Source organism: Papaver somniferum, unplaced genomic scaffold, assembly GCF_003573695.1.
Source record: "Papaver somniferum cultivar HN1 unplaced genomic scaffold, ASM357369v1 unplaced-scaffold_132, whole genome shotgun sequence".
In the NCBI taxonomy this organism is placed as follows: Eukaryota; Viridiplantae; Streptophyta; class Magnoliopsida; order Ranunculales; family Papaveraceae; genus Papaver; species Papaver somniferum.
This window is the reverse complement of record NW_020622381.1, coordinates 20,074,976-20,094,589: the sequence shown is the minus strand read 5'-3', so window position 1 is coordinate 20,094,589 and position 19,614 is coordinate 20,074,976. Positions and strand designations below refer to the sequence as shown.

The window sequence follows — 19,614 nt, the reverse complement described above, 5'->3', positions numbered from 1 at the left end:
GTGTTTTTGTGTTGACAATTAATTAATATGGCAGAGATGAAAACAAACGTTCAAAGAAAGAACCTGACAAGTCTATGAAGCTAAACTCCATCTCTTTCAATCAACACATTTTCATTTGCTGGTCAAATTCCTCTGAGAAGTGACAACTATAATATTTCAAATATTAGTTGGATTTCAAGTTTCTGTGAAAATGACCTGAAAACCACACACAGACCCACAGTGGACAGAGATACAGTAGATATGGATTCCATTTTCAAGCTCATCCAGATACTAGTATGGGAAACCCCATAATGCATAACTATGTTGAACTGAACTCTCTCTATTTTCTTATACACTCACTTACACTTAACTTCATCAGCTAACTTTGATAGTCTTCAGAGAGAGAGAGAGAGAGTGATGGAGCTAAATGAGCATGGGTTCCTGGAGGAGTTCCTGGAGCTAAGAAGGGAGACATTGCAAACTTTTCCTGCTGGAATAAATGATAGTCATCAGTTTACACATGATGGGTCTGCTAGTTTCAGTTATTTTAGTGAGTACCCAAGTTCAGCAATTCAACCTATTTCTTCTATCAAAGGATTTCCAATGCCAACGGAAGAACCTGGTTTTAGTTATGGATTCAATGGAGGTTACTACCCATTTGAAGAGGAATTATCAACGCAGTCGACGGTTGTTGATACATCGTATGTGAAACACGGAGCATTACCTTTTCTAAGTACAGAAGATAATGGACTAGTAACAGGCAATGTGGAATCTGAACTGTTTCCAGATGATCTCCGGAATATATTGGGTGAGAAGCAAAGTAAAGTGGAACTATTCCCACCAACTGAAATTCCGACCAAGCTCAATAGGAATTTATGTAAAGAGAGAAAGAGCCGTGTGAAGAAGATTGAGGGACAACCGTCTAAGAATCTAATGGCAGAAAGACGAAGAAGAAAGCGGTTGAATGACCGTCTCTCGATGCTCCGGTCAGTAGTTCCTAAGATAAGCAAGGTAAACAATCATTGTATGAGCTTCATTTTATTGCTATGTGAGTTTTTAATGAGTGGTGACATGTTCATGTGGAGAATATTTATTCTATCTTGAATGTTTGTTTCTTCGTTTTCCATTCTCATGAACACTTTTTTTTTTATCACAATGGGGTTGTCAATAGATGGACAGAACATCTATTGTTGGAGACACAATTGAGTATATGAAAGAGCTCCTGGAGAAAATCAAGAATCTGCAGAATGAGACTCAAGTAGGTTCAGATCAGTTGAGCCGAATGGGGATATTCAAGGACCTAAAACAAAATGAAATGATAAACTCGCCAAAGGTATACTTGCTGTTTTCTTTGTATTTAACTAGCTCTTAAACCATCATATGGAATTCTGGTTAACATTTCTAGACTTCTAAATCAAAGTTACCGCAGTTCGATGTAGAACGAAGAAGAAACGATACCAGGGTCGAGGTCTGCTGTGCAGGCAAGCCAGGATTGCTGCTTTCGACAGTAACAGCCATCGAAACACTAGGACTGGAGATTCAACAGTGTGTTATAAGTAGTTTCAATGATTTTTCAATGCAAGCTTCTTGTTCAGAGGTATTAGATTTAATTACCTATTGTCTAACTGTGTATTCGCCCATTGTTCAATCCTTCGGCTGCAGTATTTTCAGGACCACTGATAATCACTTTTATTTAGGTACTGGAGCACGGACCGATGTTAAGCGCTGGAGAGATAAAGCAAATTTTGATTAGAAATGCAGGCTATGGAGGAAAATGTGGTTAGGAGAGTGTATTGGCAAGTACGCCTGTATCGAGGTTATGATAATCGTTTATTGGAATAAGCAGCTATCTGATTACCAATTTATGCATTAGGGTAGATAATAGTCAGCAACAAACCTTGGTGTTATTTGTCTAAAGAAGTTTCAATAAGGCGATTTCTTCATACCTGCGCTATTAACATTTTGGAGAGACATTCATGGTGCTATCTTTTCCACTTTTAGTACCTGTAACTGAAAACACCTGTTCAATTACGATTGCATTTTTTTTAAACATAAGTATGCTGACAAAACTCAAAAGAATGAAATAATAGTTCTACTCAAGCAAGTGATAACCTCAGAGAACTGAGAAACAACAGAGTTTTCATTTATCTTACTGAATTCAATATATTTACATCGTTGTCAACATCAACTACTATTTCTGAGAAATGAGTTGCTAGCTAAAACCCCAAATAGCTAATGTAATTCAAGAAGACAAAATGAATCCTCCTCCTTTCCTCCTTCACACAAATGTGAAATTCCTACGTCACAAGCCTCTGCTATGAATTGATGAATCAGAAATTCACAATTGGCTCTGCTACAAAAGGATGGATCAAAACGCTACACTAAAAACATCCTCACCTTCGCAATCTTCATCATCTTCACCATCACAGGCACCATCGTCCTGGGAATCGTCATTATCACTCACAACGTTAGCTTGTGCCTCTTTAAATTTGCTTATCATATCATTTGCTTCAAAAAATAGTGCATTCCTTGCAACAGCTATGTCATCCATTTTCTTTGCAGGGCTTTCCTTCCTATCTTCTTTGGCAACTTTGCACTTTGTAGGCCCTGCTGTTCTCCTAGCGCCTCTACAGTGTAATCGATCGATATACTTTTCGTGCAATGCCCTGTTTTTTACCTGCTTCAAAACTGGGGGACTGACAAGAGTTGTTTCACATGAGTTTCTAAATCTGGACAAGGGCTTCTTCTTCTGAACAGATGAATTCTCATGACACTCTTGAATATAGCCCTTTTTATTAGATTTGCTTTCAGGGGTTGAGAGTAATTCAGTTTGCGATAAATCTTGACTAGGTGCATTCGTAATGGGTTCAAGAACTGAGAATAAATCTGCTTCGTAACCTTGGTCCACCATTGAACGTTTCTGTACTAAATGCCTTAAGGTTTTCTGAGCACGAAGCTTTTTCTGTTTGTTGCCCTTTGGCCACCTAACATTCAAAGTTGGTTCAAGAAGCTTACTTCCAGATAGTGAGAAATGACCCAAGGGAGATGAGATTGCTTTCTTTGCCCTCGAACGAGGCTGGACTTGAGGTGGAGTAACCAGGTCAGAGTGAATTTTATTAAAGCAATCCTGAGCAGTCTTTCCAGGCACCTGAAAACCAACATTGACCGTATGAGAATCTCAACAGTTTTCTTAGTAAAACAAGACTGGCAAGTGTAAAGCTTAATAAAATGCACATAAACCTCATAATGTTTACTAGAAATAAAATAGAATGTAAAATAGAATATACCACAAAGAATAAACTCCTAAACTTTCAAATACTGATCAGGAACAAAAAAGGAATCCAAATTCAATAACACACTGTTATCTTAACAGTACCACAATCATGATCGTAACTCTTTTGGGTCTTCTGAACCTTTGTCCACACTCCACAGCTGATACAAAACTACCCTTACATATATAAGGTTCTACTTCTAACATATAGGGACTTGGTAACATTAAGTGCCCATCTACTTTCATACAGACGATCAAGGTTGTTGGATCTTCACATTGGGCCGTAGGTCACCAGGATAAGACTGGGATTTGCAGGCTACGAACCTTCAACCTATCCAGTAAATGTAGTTTGCAACTCATGTGCTATTGTCTTGATACTGGCTTGACATGATCAGATTTCTCATACAATAATAGCGCAAAAACTCTCCCTTTTCACTTAATTATTACATTGGATCTACACTGGACATATATGCTTGCTATTTATATGTTTGTAGTATCAGTAGATCGAGGAGTATAGTATTTAGGAGATGTAAAAGAAAAATATTAATACATAAACTTAGCTAATAACAAATCAAATAAAGGCCCACAAGTTTACTATAACGAGTAATCATGAGTAATGACTGGTTGTTGTAAAAAGGGAAAAAAACAAAAACCTCCGACGTCATGCTCTGCACGTTTAGAACATATCAACCACAATTGTCTTCAAGCAGGGTTAGTATAAATTGCAACAAACAGCTTGCCTGAAGGAAATAGCTACAATTCATCCTAGACCTTTGGCAGAAACAAGTAGGAAAATTTTCATGACCTTTCATATATCCTGGGTGAACATAACTCAAATAAACCTTCTCTACAGTTTCCTAAAACAGGCTATTTTTGTTTCCATCCCAAACATCTCCAATTTGAATTTGCAGTCATCATCAAGTTAGCCTCCCAGGTTATACTGCATCTGTAAAAACATTTTTGTTTATGTTATAAACTGGAAATTGTTGAGGCTGCTGCTGCTGCTGACTATGTCACTTTCGAATTTCTTGATTCTGAATCTGGGTTTGATTTTGTTGTTGTTGACGATGATGAAGATTTTGAGTTCGATGTTGAAGGTTTTAAGTTTGATTTTAAAGATATTGAGTTTGATGATGATGGTCGAGAGGAGTTTAAACTGGGATCACCAGTTTGCCTGAAGGTATATAGACGATTGATCCTACATTTTTGCAGAATCTAGTAAAGAATTTTGATGATGTTTCAAGCAACTTGAGTGAATATAACTCAAACAAACCTTCTGTACTGTTTCCTATCAGGCTAATTTTGCATTGATCCAGAACATCGCCAATTTAATTTTAATCATCATCAAGTGGCAAATCTTTCTTGGCTTCAGATCAAGTACTTGAAATGGCCACGAATCGAAATTACGTCATCAAGCCAGAAATGCTGAATGAATCCATACCTTAAATCATTCTCTTGACATGCTATCATCGAATTATGTTGATTTGTTCTAATTTTATTCGATATTGCATTATGCTTTATGGTTAAGAATACTTCAGTTATTCTATAGAATCTTTGGCGAACACTAAAGTAGTTATAAATAGTGCATTTTTCTAGAAAAAATCCTAAACATAAATGTTCTGCATTTCATTTGATATAGACAACTGAAAAGAAACTATAATAACATGAAACCAAGAGAACAAAGTGACAATGTAAAAATTTCAAACGAGTAGCACATACCATTTTCGAAACCTTCTTCCAGAAATTTGTTGAGGGCTTTGCAGCAAAATAAGCTCTCTCCAAGGCCGCAGTTTGATCTTTCGTCCACCCATGTACATCAAATTTTCCCTCGGCAGGAGGATTCTTCTCATTGACTCTGCCATCCTCCACAATTCTCTTCTCTTTGCTGTCCACATTCCGCATCACACCTGGGGAAACATCGGTATCTGAACATTCATTCGAAACATGCACATGGGTACTTCCCAAATTAGTAATCCTCGACGATCGTCTCATACCTTGAACTTCTTCAACCCTTTCAGTCTTCGATTTCACAGATTTAACTAATTTTCTCTCTACCTTATCCTCGGTCACCACATTCGACACCACAGCTGGGGATACTTCACTATCCGAAGATTCATTTGAAGCATAAACATGCACAATATCTAAACTAGAAATTCTTGTAGATTGTCTGCTACCTTGAACTTTTTCTACCTTATCAACCCTTTCCGTCCTCCCAGACTTAACCATTCTCTTACCTATCTTCTCAGAACTCTCATCAAATACATCCAAACTAGAGATCCTTGATGACCGTCTGTTGCCTAGAACTTTCTCAACCTCATCAACCCTGGCAGACTTAACGGATTTCTTCTCTACCTTTTCAGAACTCTTACTTTCCACATTGGAAATCCTGGAGGACCGTCTGATACTTTGAAATTCCTCAACCTTATCAACCCTTTGAGTCCTCGATTTCGCAGACTTAACTAATTTCTTCTCATCACTCTCTTCATTACTTGTCTTTTCATAAATGTTCTCTAACGAACTAAACGGAGACCTTAAACAAGTTCCATTATTTCGCTTCTGGACTTTGGGAGAATCAAAGTTTTCCTTACCACCCATAACACATTTCCTCTTTTGCGGAGTTTCTCCAACACCCCCATTATCATTACCCTTCTCCTTCTCTACTCCTTCCTCCATCGAGTTGACACCCACTTCGGTTTCCCCTAAAACCCTAGACCTAATTTTAATTTCCCCCAAACCCCTCTTCTTATTATCCACCACAGAGACCTCTTCACCTGTAAACCTAAGAGATCGTCTATAACTCTGAAGTCCCTGGACCCCATCAATATTTCTGGATGATTTTCTAAACCCATTATCAGAATTTGATGAACCATCAACAAATTTTACCGAATCATTTCTAGGGTTTATTTTTTTCTGGGTTTTCTTGAAATTAACTTTACTACTGACTGAACTAGGAGTAGAGGAAGAAATAAGACGGCGTTTCTTGGATAAAGAAGTACACACCTGACTGTTAGTAAGTTCGGGTTCTTGATCTGGAGAAATCTTCCGTTGAACAAGCCTCGATGACTTTCTGATTGTTGATTTAGGATTTTCGTTGGTAAAGGAGGTTTTTTTCTGCATTTTTCTGAAATTTGCTTAGGAGAGAGAAGGGGGGGAATGCATTTACGCCATTGAGGTTCAAATCTGATTTTGACTTTGCATAGGATTTGATTTCTGCTGCCACTACTGAAGGATAAGGGCTAGACATCTAAGTATTGTGCGCGTGCCACACCACATATGCCAAATTCAAAAATGATCCGTCATGAACCGCAGTTGACACATGTCCGGTGGGACTCATAGATTTATCCAACAACTTCAGAACATCATCCAGTGTCAGTGTTAAGAACCAAATATCCCCCACCAGATTTAGCTAAAGCACCGTTAGACCCGCACACAAAATTCACCCCGATATTAACTTGGAAATTTCTGATAAACCCAGGTTTCATCCTCTCTCTTCTAATCCATCATTAAGATAGTATATATATCCAGTCCAAACTATAAGATCTACGGTTAGGATTAATAGTTTTAAATTCAATTAATATTTTTACACTTTTAACATGACTAAACTAACCTTTTCCCGTTCAACTTTTCACATGCAGTAAATACCGTTTTTTTTTTTGGAGTGATAATTAGGTTAAAGCGAGAGATAGAGAAGGAGAAGAAGTTGGTATTGATAAAGAGGCATCAATCTATTACATACATATAATGTTATCTTATATACAGGAAAGGGAAGACCTATTCATCTAATGGACCGCACATTCATGGGCCACATGCCCTATAACACTCCCCCTTGTGCGGTTCAATAACAAAGCTTTATACATAGTGCTTCACATATAGTGCTTTAAATGTAGTTCTTCAAATGTCGTTCTCTCCTTGATGACTTGTGCCGAAATTAATTGCCTTACTAAAACTTTGACAATGAAAAACCCAGTGGGATAAAACCTTGGTACAACTCTTCACATGTAGTACTTTACATGGTGTCTCTTACTTTACATGTAGTTCATCACATGCAATACGATCTTCACAGATCGATGAGTCTAAATTAATTTCCTCGTTAAAACTTCGCCAGGGAAACCCAGAGGGACAAAACCTGAACTAAATAAAAAGAGTACAATATTAAGCAAACTTAGAACATAGTTGAACTCGAATATGTTGCCTCATTAAAACCTTGACAAGGAAAACCCAGTGGGATAAAACCTTGACGAAGGGAAAAGAGTACAACGTGACAGATGAAAGTAAAGGTGATCTGTTGCAGATGATCACTTTGTTCCGTTGAAGTTCCCTAGTTGCTTCACAACTCCTAAGGCAGAAAATCCTTTTGGGAAAGACAATAGCCTTAGTTGGGAAATTACTTCCCGGTGTTTGTTGTTGTCTCATTAAAAACCTTGCCGAGCAACAAAACCCTGTGGGAAAAAGTAACCTCGGTGAAGGAAAAGAGTTCAACACACCATTAGATGCTCCCCCTGATGTCAAACAATCATTAGTCTAATGCAGTCAAAAGGAGTTTATCACACTTTACTTTGGTGACTTGGATGTTTATAGAACCATGTTGTAGATTCTGGAAGTTACGTTGCTTAACGGACTATCGTGTTTCATTTTTTTGATTCGGATATTTTCAATAATATCAATGCGATCTTTATGTCTTCAACGTTCAACAGACTTGATGCTTTTAATATTGTCTTGCTAAAAACCTTGTCGAGTAACAAAACCCTTTGGGAAAAACTATTCTCGATCGAAGGGAAAAAGAGTATAACACAACTTCAATTTCGAAGTAAATTATGTCGACATCATATCCTTGGATCTTCCCCCCGATGTCGGCATCTCCCCCTGATTACTTTCAGAGTTGTTCCAGACAGTTCCTTTAGTCATGTACTTTTCGAAACTGAATATCGCTAATGACTTAGAAAATAATCTACCATATCTCCCCTGATTACTTTCGTTGGAGAAGAGATTATTGTTCCTTCATAATCAACAACCTTTGGATTGCAGTACCTTTAGCATTTTTTTTATGTCTTTGGAGGGATAAAACAAACTCATGTCAATGGTTACTTTTAAGTACATGATTACATTCATTGTACCATTCCAAAGACGTTGCGCTGGCGCTGAGCTATATCTAGCTAACAAGTTCCCTGAGGATGCAAAATTTTATCGAGTACATTATTATACTAAGTACAAAAATGCGTCTATTGTACTTAGATATGGGAATTTCATCTCCGAACACATCATCGTCATCTTCCTTTAAACGAAATGGTCACTTACTTACATTTGAACAGCGACTAATCATGGGAGTGCTATCAGGTTGCATGTCTTTGTTAAATTGCCTGACAATGGACATATGCAAACTGGTGGAATAATATACCACCATCTCGGTCTTCTAGTTCTGAACATAGAAAAGATCGAGATTTCCCAGGATTTTCATCTCAAATTCAGATTTTAAATAGCTTGTAAGATCTCTTATTCCATTAAGAGTACTTATCATGTCCATACCGTCGACATAAATAGCTATAATTCTGAATCAGGAACTTATTTAATACGCATGGCACGAAACCTTACTTGTTTATCCCTTCCCAATCGAATAGTCACTTAGACGGGTATACCACATCCGCCTGATTGTTTAAATCAATAAGTGAGTGTTCCAGTGTAACTGCAAACACATTCCGTGGTTTAGAGTCATTCGACTTGGGAAGAAAAAGGCCATCATGCACTTTTGCAAATATCTTCTATCTCTTGATTCTTTCAGAGATACATAATAACCACATAAATATGCTGCATTTCAAGTCCTTTTGAAATTACCAAGCTAACTAAGTAGAGGAACGATATAACGTTCATTACAAGAGGACAATTCCAGGACTTTGTGAGAAACCTCGCGCCACAAGGCGAGTCTTTATAGTTTAAGACCGCTTTCTTCTCATTATGCTTTGTGACAAATTAATCATGTATGTCCAATAGGCTTTACACTTGGTTGGTTAGCACTACCACACCAAATACCTGTATATTTGTCAAAGAACCAAGTTCTACCTGGATTGTATAGGCCAAATACGCTCTTCGTTGAAATTAAGCAACAAGGAGCTTGGTTCGATCTCATCTTGCTTTATTTCCTTAAGAAAATGTATATGAAATTAATCATCAATATGTTCGCATGATCTTTCCAGTGACTCGTGCGCATTCTCATAATCCACTTGGGATGTCATTGTTCTCTGGAATCATTAAACTTTGGAACGTCCTCCAGTTTGATTCATGGACATATTCAGAGACAATCTTATGAGATGATTTCTGATGATATAAAAAAGTTGTGCCTTACTCACCTACTTCCTTTCTAGGTGAGGATTGATCAAACCTGGTGGTCTCTCCATCTTCCTTTATGGAGCCACGGCCTCAACTACACTTCCACCAAGTGTAGTTGCAACATCTTAGTCTATGTTCCGTGTTTAATTGAAAAGGGGTAAAATAAATTAATGGAGGTACCCATACCGTGTGATGGATTTTTCCAGATGGTACTATGAAAGATGATAAAAATCCTTTTTCTTTTAGGGATTTTTTGATATATACCTGGTTTTGAGATGTCGTACTTGATTACCAGGAACGGGGCAGATCTCATTTTCTGAGTCGATGAATAAAGGAGAAGAACTTGGTATTGATAAAGAGGCATCAATTTATTACATACATATAATGTTATCTTATATACAGGAAAGGGAAGACCTATTCATCTAATGGACCGCACATCCATGGGCCACAGGCCCTATAACAGTTTTCCTTTTATTTTGTTAACAATTTTTTTTTTTTTTGAAACTGAAAGAAAAGATATATTGAAGAGTTGAGAGTGAACATAGTTTGCATCCTCTTCTAATTGAGCAACAATCAAACTAGGAGGAACAGACGACCAAACGTAACTCAATTTATCGACTCTAAATAGCTTGGGCAACATGTCCACTATTTTATTCTTCTCTTTAGACACATAAGAACATTGCCAAGAGTTAAAATCTAAAAGAAATTGCTTAATGGTACGAATTAAATTGCGTATTCTCCAGTCACAGTTGTCTGCTCATTATTCACTGCGTCAGCCACCAGTTTTGAGTCCAATTCAAACCGAATATTTCCTTTGCCCATATAACCGCCTCCCACAGACCTTTGCACTCTGCATGTTCTGGACTAGTTGAAGCTGCTAAATAGATGCATTTGGTTCCTTTGTGGGTACCTGCAAAATCACGGGCGATTAGATCTATACCACCATTATTATTTAGAAATGAGCCATCTGAATTAATAGTAATAGTTCCTCTAAGAGGAGGAGACCAATGAAAATTATTTCTATTCTGCCTATTTGAGTTAGTTGGTCTTTTCCTAGACATGTCAGTGAAATCTGAAAGATACTTCCTGCAATTTTGTATAATAATTTCAGGTGAAGAAGAAACTCCCTTGAATACAATATCACATGTATGAGACCAAATGCACCAAGCTCCAATAGCTATTTTGCAAATTATGTCTTCATTGATCTGTCCAGATTGCAGCTGCATGAAATGACTTATAATCCAGTCCTTAAGAGTTCCATTAGATGGGACTCGTATCCCCAGCACAAAAGATCTTTTTCTCTGGGTAAAAGATCTAACTGGCAAGTTAGCAAGATGATAATCTGTTTTTCTTCAAAAAGAAGAAATCCAAAGGATTTTTTCGATCGGCTCTGTATCAGCGTCAAGCAAGAGGAATAAAATTTAAAGCTAGTGAAGACGACAACGTAATAAACAAGGAAGGCTTTTTTTTTAGTTTAGCTTGAAGAAAGAAGAATGAAAGAAAAAAGAAGAAACAAGAAGAAGAAATAGATGTAGAGAATATGATGCGCGTCTAGAGGATATGGCTGGACGATAAAAATTAGGTGAGCTTGATTTTTTGGGTTTTCCTAAATTCTTGGTTTTGAATTTTTTTAACGGTAGACCAAAACTGGATAATTATTAATATAAAAATAAGATTAGATTTTGTGCCCGGGCTACGCACCGGGCGGCTCCGCAATTCCTCCGCCGTCACTTGTTGTCTCTCACTCTGTCATGTATCATTTCATTTGGTGTCGCAGAGCTTTGTCCCGTCCCGTTACTTAGGACTTGATTTGGTGTGATTCGGCTTCGCCTTGCCCCGTTGCTTAGAATATTTGATTTGGTATTATTTTTTTCAAAATCTTTGTTAAATAAAAATAGAGTCCGAAAAGTAAAAAGTCCAAGGCGGCAAGCATTATTTTTATCTTTTTATCTTTTTTCCACCCCTGATCTTTTCCTGTAAACATGGAGAATAGTAATTAGCATTTGGCATTAGTGCTTCGGTGCTAAGTATCTATCATAAGTTTACAGTAAAGCTTTTGGACTTTTGATTTGTGTGGAGATATAATCAAAATAAAATAATTTTAAATCATTGTACACTGTCACTGCACCTGATCAAATAAGTTTAAGCACTTATAATTAATTACACTAACCATATAAGGACTCCCTTCCACTGACGCTGCTAATTTCATTCCTTGATACATCAAACAAAGTCTGTTGCAGACCTGGTGAATGTATTATGCAGATCAGTGATGTAGATGAGAACTTTTTCGAGACTTTCTTCAAACATATATGGGGTGTGAATATGTGTTGGTGGAGGTGAGTTTGCTGTATTCTTCCGACTCAGGCACATCTCCTTCCCTGCATGCAGCCATACCCATGTCAACAGCTCTGTCAATAAACCTCTTCCCCTGTCTGATTTATTGAGATAATTCTCAAACATCAAACCCACTTCACTGAGCCAAAATCCCCAAAATTTGTACCAACGACCACCACCAGTTTGAGAATCCTGCAACCAACTAATTCCTTTCAAATGAACCCAATTTCGGCTCATGCAAAGAACCCACAGTAACCACCAGTTCCTGCAAATATTTCCCATCCAAACACCACCGGTTCACCACTTCTAACTCCAGATAATACCTATATCAGATCCCCATACTTATTTGTAACTATGAACATCTCCACTATCATCAAAGCTTTCCTGAACTCTAAACACTCATCTAACCCCATCGAGCCAACACAACCATTACTTCCTTCGGTATCAGTAATTTGTCTTCAATTAGCTTGCAAATATCATGTAGATAAAACCCATTACCACCAGCAAATTTAATCCATCACCACCTGTGTCTATTGACCAACAAATTCTCATTTCTACCACCGTCCACCGATTGCAAAGCTAATTAGCTAACCCCACAACAAACTCAGATCAACATCATTCCCCGTTCCCCAATCTGACTGCCGCAAATTTCTGTCTTCAACTGAAATCTCAAGAACTCATAATTTAGATTCACAACTAACCCGAGCTGTCTGAATCGCCATTGCAGCTGCAACTTCGAGAGCAGCAATCCATAAGCATCCACAAATAAACACTAATGCCATTAACTGTCCAAGCATTGGAAGTTTGATCAAAGAAGAGTTAGGTCTTCACTTTGACGGATGTCTTATCCATAAACAGAATGCTTCAAACAAAATATAAAAAAACAAAAAAGTTAGTTTTTCCTCAAGGGTCACCCAATTTTTTCCTTAAGGGTCACATTCTTCCCAGGGTTAGCAGCATAATTACGGTAAACCACTATGGATCTAATTGATCTCCTCTACAGTTATTATCCTCCCTTAATTTTTGATGGAATTCCTAAATATTCCAATAAACTTCAATGAAATTGGATCATAAAACCAACTCTTTTCAGGTACTTGAATTACCTACTTAAACCTTCTCATAGATTTCTTACTACTGATTTCTGTTTTTGATGACAAAACTTTATTACCCAATGAAATTTATTGTACAAAAATAAAAGCACGAAATAGAGTATTACATATTCTTGCTAGCTCGTCTAGCATACAACGCATTAGGGTGTGCTTGATGAACTCTCCCAAAGGAATATCCGCAAACTCTAGATGTGTAGTATTTCTTTCAAATCTTCTTCCTGCAACAGAAAAAAAAATCATTAATTTATTATCAATAAACTACATCTTAATGTTTTAGTCACCCAACTGTCTCAACTCTGGTGCAATACGCCAAGGCAATAGTGCCTCGAGTTCACCTTGAACAAAATGTGAATAAGATATAAGATAAACATGACAATCAGAACATATGGAACAACTACCATTAGTCCATTACCAAACAAATAATCTTTACATGGACCACGGGATAGTATGTACTGATTCACAAAGCCGGGTTTTAATTTGTGGACGTACTAATCAAGAATGCCTCAAATATAAGATATGGGAAAGGTTAAACACTTAAACAGAATGTGTATATCCCGCTACAGTGTTTCATGTTGCAAATACTATAATTATAAGGAAAAAAAACACTTTAGAAATCATGCAAACCATTGTTTTTCCAACATAGTATGGCTTGTCTATGATTTCATCACAACTTAACTAATTAAGGCTTGCATAAAAATTGATACAAAAAAGGATGCTAGTAAAGTAGTACCTCGCCATCAAAAGTTATGACATCTGCATGCTCAGTGAGCATTCTCTCTGCCAAACACAACTCCGCTTCCTACCCGGACCATGTCCTTCAACTGATGACAACATTTAACACCACCTGGACCCATTAAACCCCTCATTCAGCAACAACAGCCTTACCGTAGCATAAAAACTAATCAATTCATTTAGGCATTTTAGCAAACACCGCTCGTGTACTCTGTTGGTTCTGATTTTTGAGGCATTACAACTCCTTCCCTGCGCATCAATAAAATTCACATAAACCCATATTGAATCCTAATTCATTACAGAGCTCAAATCAACCGTCAAAGAATCTGCGCCATTTATCACCACAGTCAAACATCGAAGCCAAGCTACTGTATTTGGATGATATAAGTTAATCAAACAATTAAGAGATTACCCTGAATCAAAGGGATTGAAGTCAGAGGGATATTTTTCGGAGGAGAGATTTTTTTTTCCTTTTTTGTGATAACTGTATTTGTAATGGAAGAGTTAAATCAAACCTGATGATACCCAAAATTAACAAAATAGAAAAAGAAGTTTGATTAAAAGTATAAAAATCGATTGATTTTTACAAACAAATCAAGATATATATTGAACAGATTGATTTTTGGAAACCATAATAAAAGAAAATAAATGTCGGTGTAAATTAAGATGAAGAAACTCTCACCAGAGAGGATAGTCCAACTTCTATTGCTTCGAATACTCTCAGTCCATGATTGATTCACCATTGAAATCATCGAGTTCTACTTTCTTCTGAGTTCAAAAGATGGGAACTATGGCAGCCGTTTTCTTACGGAAGAACTGAAGAAGAAAATAAAAGAAACGTGACCGAAGAAGAAAGTAAAAAGCGGCTGCTCCAAAGTTGGCTTGGTTCCAAGCAAGGTTCGAAAAACGGGTCACGGCCCGGGTCACAGGTACTAGGCGTGACCGTTATAACGTGTTTTGACGGGTGTGAGCACGTTTTGGGTCAAAAACGCGTTATATAGGAATAAAACGTGTTTTTTTGACGTTTTTTTTAAAATAACGGGTGTGATAACGGTTAAATAAGAAAAATAAATAATTTGTGATCTGAATTTCCTATGTAACGGTAATTACAGCTGTGAAAACGGTTACAACGGGTCTAAATAACGTTGTTACTACGTTTTTTCATTTTTTTGGTTTAATTTATTTATTTGATTTTTTATTTATTTGTTTATGGGTTTTTAACATACAAATTTATGGATATCTAGTAAAATTCACAACCCTAAGTCTATGACTTATAACAATGCATTGTAGTTATCGTCTACCGACAATATTTATACACGCATACTATCACTATCCACTTGATATGTTCAAGTTGTCACTCGAATAGTTCAATGCATTCCCCAATATTTCAATAATGCATATTCGGATTCAAAAGCAGTCAAAACTTTGTTGTCAAATAATACTCCTAGGCTCTTAGCTACTTGCTACAAGACTAACCAACAAGGAATGCAACAGGAAGAGAGTCAGAGACTAGCTAGAGAAAAATAGAGTGAGAGAGGGAAGTCAGGGAGTCGATTTATCTTTTTCTTTTGCATTTGGAGGTGTGTACAGTATATGCTACATGTGGTCTGTACTTTAGAGTTCAGACTCAAAAGTTAAAGAAATAAAACAAAAAAAAAAGTAAAAAGAGTAGTTGGTTTCATGATCAAAGACATAGCTAGCCTGTGCTTATATACGCATGCAACGAGATTCCAAATGTTTCAAGAATATTTCGATTTGCTAGCTATTATGTCTTCTTGCCCAAAGGAATGCTTTAAAATGACAAGAAGAGAATTGAAATGAAATCAATACCTCTGGTTCTCTGGTTCTCTGCTTCTTGCTCAAAGGAATGCTTTACATTTTGAATTTCTCAAATACAAGTTTAAGAGGTAATATTAATTATTTTTTGTAGATTTTTCATTCAATTAGAGATATAATTTATTAATACGTTATTAATTTATTTATTATCGTTTTTTTCTTTCATGATGTTAGAGTAGTGAATATAGATGTTTGAGAAATATCGATGTTTTTTTCTTTCATGATGTTTGAGAAATATTTAAGAAATGTTAAGTGAAGAAATGTTTCATTCTATTAACGTATATTTACTTAATAAATGTTTCATTTTTATCTAAGAAATGTTTTAAGAAATATAGATTTTTTGTTCATTTTATTATCATTTATTTAAGAAATGTTTTAATAAATGTTAATATTCATAATTAAATAGTCCATCAACTTGAATCAGTTGGCACGTAAAAAATCATTGTTTCTTTATAAAAAAAATGGCATGATGAATTGATGTATGGTATGTTTGTATTCCTGTTCTCAATCATGAAAAAATGAGAGGCTACACGATCCTTAATTTCAACTTTTAATATTCAAGTTGAGTAAATGACTAATGCAACTTGTGATTTCTAATTATAATGCTACTCTAACCATTTTTATATTGATGGAATATGTCCACTTAACTTGTATTTATATGTCACTTATTGCTATGTGAAATTTCCTACTTACAGAATATAATGGAAGGATCAACATCTGCAAAACGAGATGTTTTTCATGCATATTGTACTGTAATGAGTGATGGTAAAAAGTTGAAGTGTAATTTTTGTGAAAAAGAAGTGTCTGCGGGAATTTCGCGTTTCAAAATGCATTTGGCACAACAAAGAGGTACAATTACTCCCTGCATGCATGTGCCACCTGAGATTAAAAATTTAGCAAAAGTATGGGTGCAAGACAGAAACAAAGCAAAACGGCAACGAGTACCAGAAACTGAATATGAAGATACAGAAATTCAAGATATGTATGAAAATGAACCGTGGAACCCTGTGCATGATATAGATGAAGAAGAACAAGCGCCGGTAACACAAAAGAAAATGGGCGGGTTATCGAAGTTGAAGAACCTTTTTGGACGAAAAAGTAAGAATACTAATGCCGGAGAAGGTACATCACAGCGTCCACAGGCCTCTATGGACATACCTAGTTCTTCAATGCGTACACCACACCAAGCACCTAGGATGTCTGTAGATATGGGAGGACAATATAATACTAATAGGGATTCTCAACCTAGCATGGCGAATTTTGGGAGAAGTAAAACATGCCGGGAAAAAGTTGATTCTTCTGTTGGACGTTTTTTCTATGCTAATGATATTCCCTTCAATGTGGCCAACTCAACTCAGTACCACGAGGCATTCAATGCAGTTGCAAATTTCGGAAAATCATACAGAGCTCCGTCTTCCTATAAGTTGTCGAACCCATTATTAAGGCAGGAAAAACAAAGGATTCAGAAGGATGTGGTGTCGGTCCAACGAAATTATTGGAGAGAGTATGGGTGTACACTCATGTCAGATGGTTGGAAAAACAAAAATAACCATACGATTGTAAACTTCTTAGTTTACAGTGGCCATGGGACAACATTTTTGAAAAGCGTTGACATCGAGCATAATCGGTTGACAGCAGAGTATTTGATGAGTTTGTTCAGACCGGTTATAGAAGATATTGGTCCGACAAATATTGTTCAAATAGTAACTGATCAAGGATCCCAATTCAAAGCCGCAGGTAACTATTACAACTTAATTTAATTACAGTTGTTTATTTTTATATATTATTAATTCATTTCTCATTTTGTTTTAATAGGTATGAGATTGGCCATAGAGTATGGTACATTTTTTTGGGTACCTTGTGCAGCTCATGTGTTGGATTTAATGTTGGAAGATACTGAAAAGTTCCCCTTTGTTAAAGGTGTGATTTCAGAAGCTAGAAAAATCAGTAAATTTATTTATAATCATGGTTGGGTTCTTGCTAGATTCAGACAACATTCTGGGGGACGCAATCTATTGCGCCCTGGCTTAACAAGGTTTGCGACAAATTTTATCGCAATCAAAAGTATCATTGATCAACGTAATGCAATCGAGAGTCTTTTTGTAGACCAAGAATTTGTGAACTCGCCAGAAGGAAAAACTCGTACGGCTAAAGATGTGAAAAACATTATTTTGAATGAGATGTTTTGGCACACATGCCAAAATGCATGCATGATGGTTGGTCCTTTATTGAAAATGATCCGTTTCTTGGATTCAGATAAACCTACCATGGGTTATTTTTTCATGCACTTGCTACATGTGTGGAAACTATAGAAAGGGGTTTGGGTAAAACTCGAAATAATTCTATTGTAGGTGTGATTAACCGACGATGGAAAGATCAGTTGAGTTCTCCTCTTCATGCTGCAGCGCATTTTCTGAATCCATATTATATCTACAACCCAGCAGCCAATCTCATCAACAATGAAATTTCTCAGCCCAAATTTGTCTCAGTGAAGTTATATCAAAAATGATTAGTAGCCCTCAAGAACAAGCGACATGCATGCTAGAGGTGTGAATTTTTATTAACAATTAATTTCGTAATTATATGAATTTCTATTCACAGTTTTTGATATTTTTAGGCGGGAAGAATGCAAATGATGCAAGGCCAATTTGCATCACCATCAGCAAGATTGGCTGCTCTGCAAGGTGATCCTGTAAGCTGGTGGTTGTCATACGGTGCTCAGTTTCCATCACTCCAGAGGATCGCGGTAAAGATACTAAGCCAGACAAACACATCGTCTGGATCCGAGAGGAATTGGAGTGTGTTTGAAAGAATTCACACCAAACTACGCAACCGTTTAGTTTCGTCAAGAATAAACGATTTGGTATATGTTCAGTACAATTTAAGATTGGAGCAGCAAAGAGTTCAAGGTAAAGCAAAGCGACATAACATCGATGTCCACGATGTTCATAGCCTGCTGACAGATGAAAATATGCTTGATTGGATAGCAGGGGATGATGAAACACCAGTTTTACCTCAGGAAGAACATTGGTTAAATGAATTGGAAGAGGAAGCAACTAATAATCCAGAGCCTCTCCCTCCACCATACGAATGGCATGATCCAGAAGTTGAAATCTCATATCAAAGGTTGCCAGTGAGTAACTTTGTTTATGACTTTGGTAACCTAACATTTGGAGACAATACACAAGGTCATGAAAATGAAAATCCCATATACAATTCTCATTACACTGAAGATCGTCCAGAAGAAGATACCCGAGGAATTAATGAAGAGTATAATTCCAATATTAATATCAATAATGAAGTAGATAATCGTAATGATAATGAGGAAGAAGACTATGGTTATGAAGATGACGATACTGTTAACTACGACAGCCAAATGCATTACGCGAACCAATATGAGGCGGAGGAAGAGGGGAGGAATCAACTGAGAATCGTCGAGAAACAGAAAATACTTGAATAAGTCGAAAAAAAATGCCGGTACAAGTTGGTTTGTCTAAGTTTAAAATTTCAAGCACTACTGTCACTAGGTTACTTATTGTAAGTTTATAAAATTTGAAGTGTTTAATGATTATTTATGAAATTTTAGTTGTAAGTTTGAAATTAAAAATTGTATAAGAATTTCTCCAACTCAAATTTTTTTTCCTTAAAAACGGGTTTAACCGGTATGAAAACGGAAAATACGGTGTAAAAAACGTGTGTTAAAATGTTATTTAGAAGAAAAAAACTGAAATATTAATTTTAGAAAAACGGTAATCACAGGTGTGAAAACGGTTATAACGGGTCTAAATAACGCCATTTTTTCCTATTTATCGGTGTTATTTAGGTAAGCGTGTTGGTGAACCTCACGGGCACGGTATATGGGCGTGAGCGTTATAACGGACGTTTTTTCGGAAAAAACAGCCGTTTTTCAAACCTTGGTTCCAAGTAGGGGTGTAAATTCGGGCAGGCCGGGCCGCCCGACCCAAAAACTAAGACAGACCGGGCAGGCCAGGATTAATATTTGTGAGTCCGTAAACAAATTCAGGCCGGACA

General features: G+C 36.7%; 2 protein-coding genes and 1 long non-coding RNA gene across 7 annotated transcripts; 1 reads left to right on the top strand and 2 right to left on the bottom strand.

Annotated features, from left to right (window-relative positions):
• The first annotated feature begins 253 nt into the window (after positions 1-253).
• On the top strand, positions 254-2,023 carry LOC113333176 (transcription factor bHLH93-like). Its single transcript, XM_026579689.1, has 4 exons — positions 254-990; positions 1,151-1,312; positions 1,409-1,576; positions 1,677-2,023. Exons 1-4 carry the CDS (start codon positions 397-399, stop codon positions 1,761-1,763), a joined length of 1,011 nt encoding a protein of 336 aa, XP_026435474.1. The 5' UTR covers positions 254-396; the 3' UTR covers positions 1,764-2,023.
• A 72-nt stretch (positions 2,024-2,095) lies between these two features.
• Positions 2,096-6,430, bottom strand: LOC113333174. The gene is made up of 2 exons (XM_026579688.1): positions 4,970-6,430; positions 2,096-3,127 (listed from the first exon to the last, which is right to left on the bottom strand). Exons 1-2 carry the CDS (start codon positions 6,365-6,367, stop codon positions 2,348-2,350), a joined length of 2,178 nt encoding a protein of 725 aa, XP_026435473.1. The 5' UTR covers positions 6,368-6,430; the 3' UTR covers positions 2,096-2,347.
• Positions 6,431-11,647: 5,217 nt separating this feature from the next.
• LOC113332750 lies at positions 11,648-14,579 on the bottom strand. Of its 5 annotated transcripts, none has more exons than XR_003351707.1 (4): positions 14,429-14,579; positions 13,745-13,995; positions 13,122-13,232; positions 11,648-12,767 (listed from the first exon to the last, which is right to left on the bottom strand). It is a non-coding gene; the product is annotated as an uncharacterized LOC113332750 (long non-coding RNA). The 5 variants fall into 5 exon arrangements; XR_003351708.1 differs by having other exon boundaries at positions 11,648-12,690; XR_003351709.1 differs by lacking the exon at positions 11,648-12,767 and adding an exon at positions 14,159-14,230 and having other exon boundaries at positions 12,995-13,232.
• Between the last annotated feature and the right edge of the window lie 5,035 nt (positions 14,580-19,614).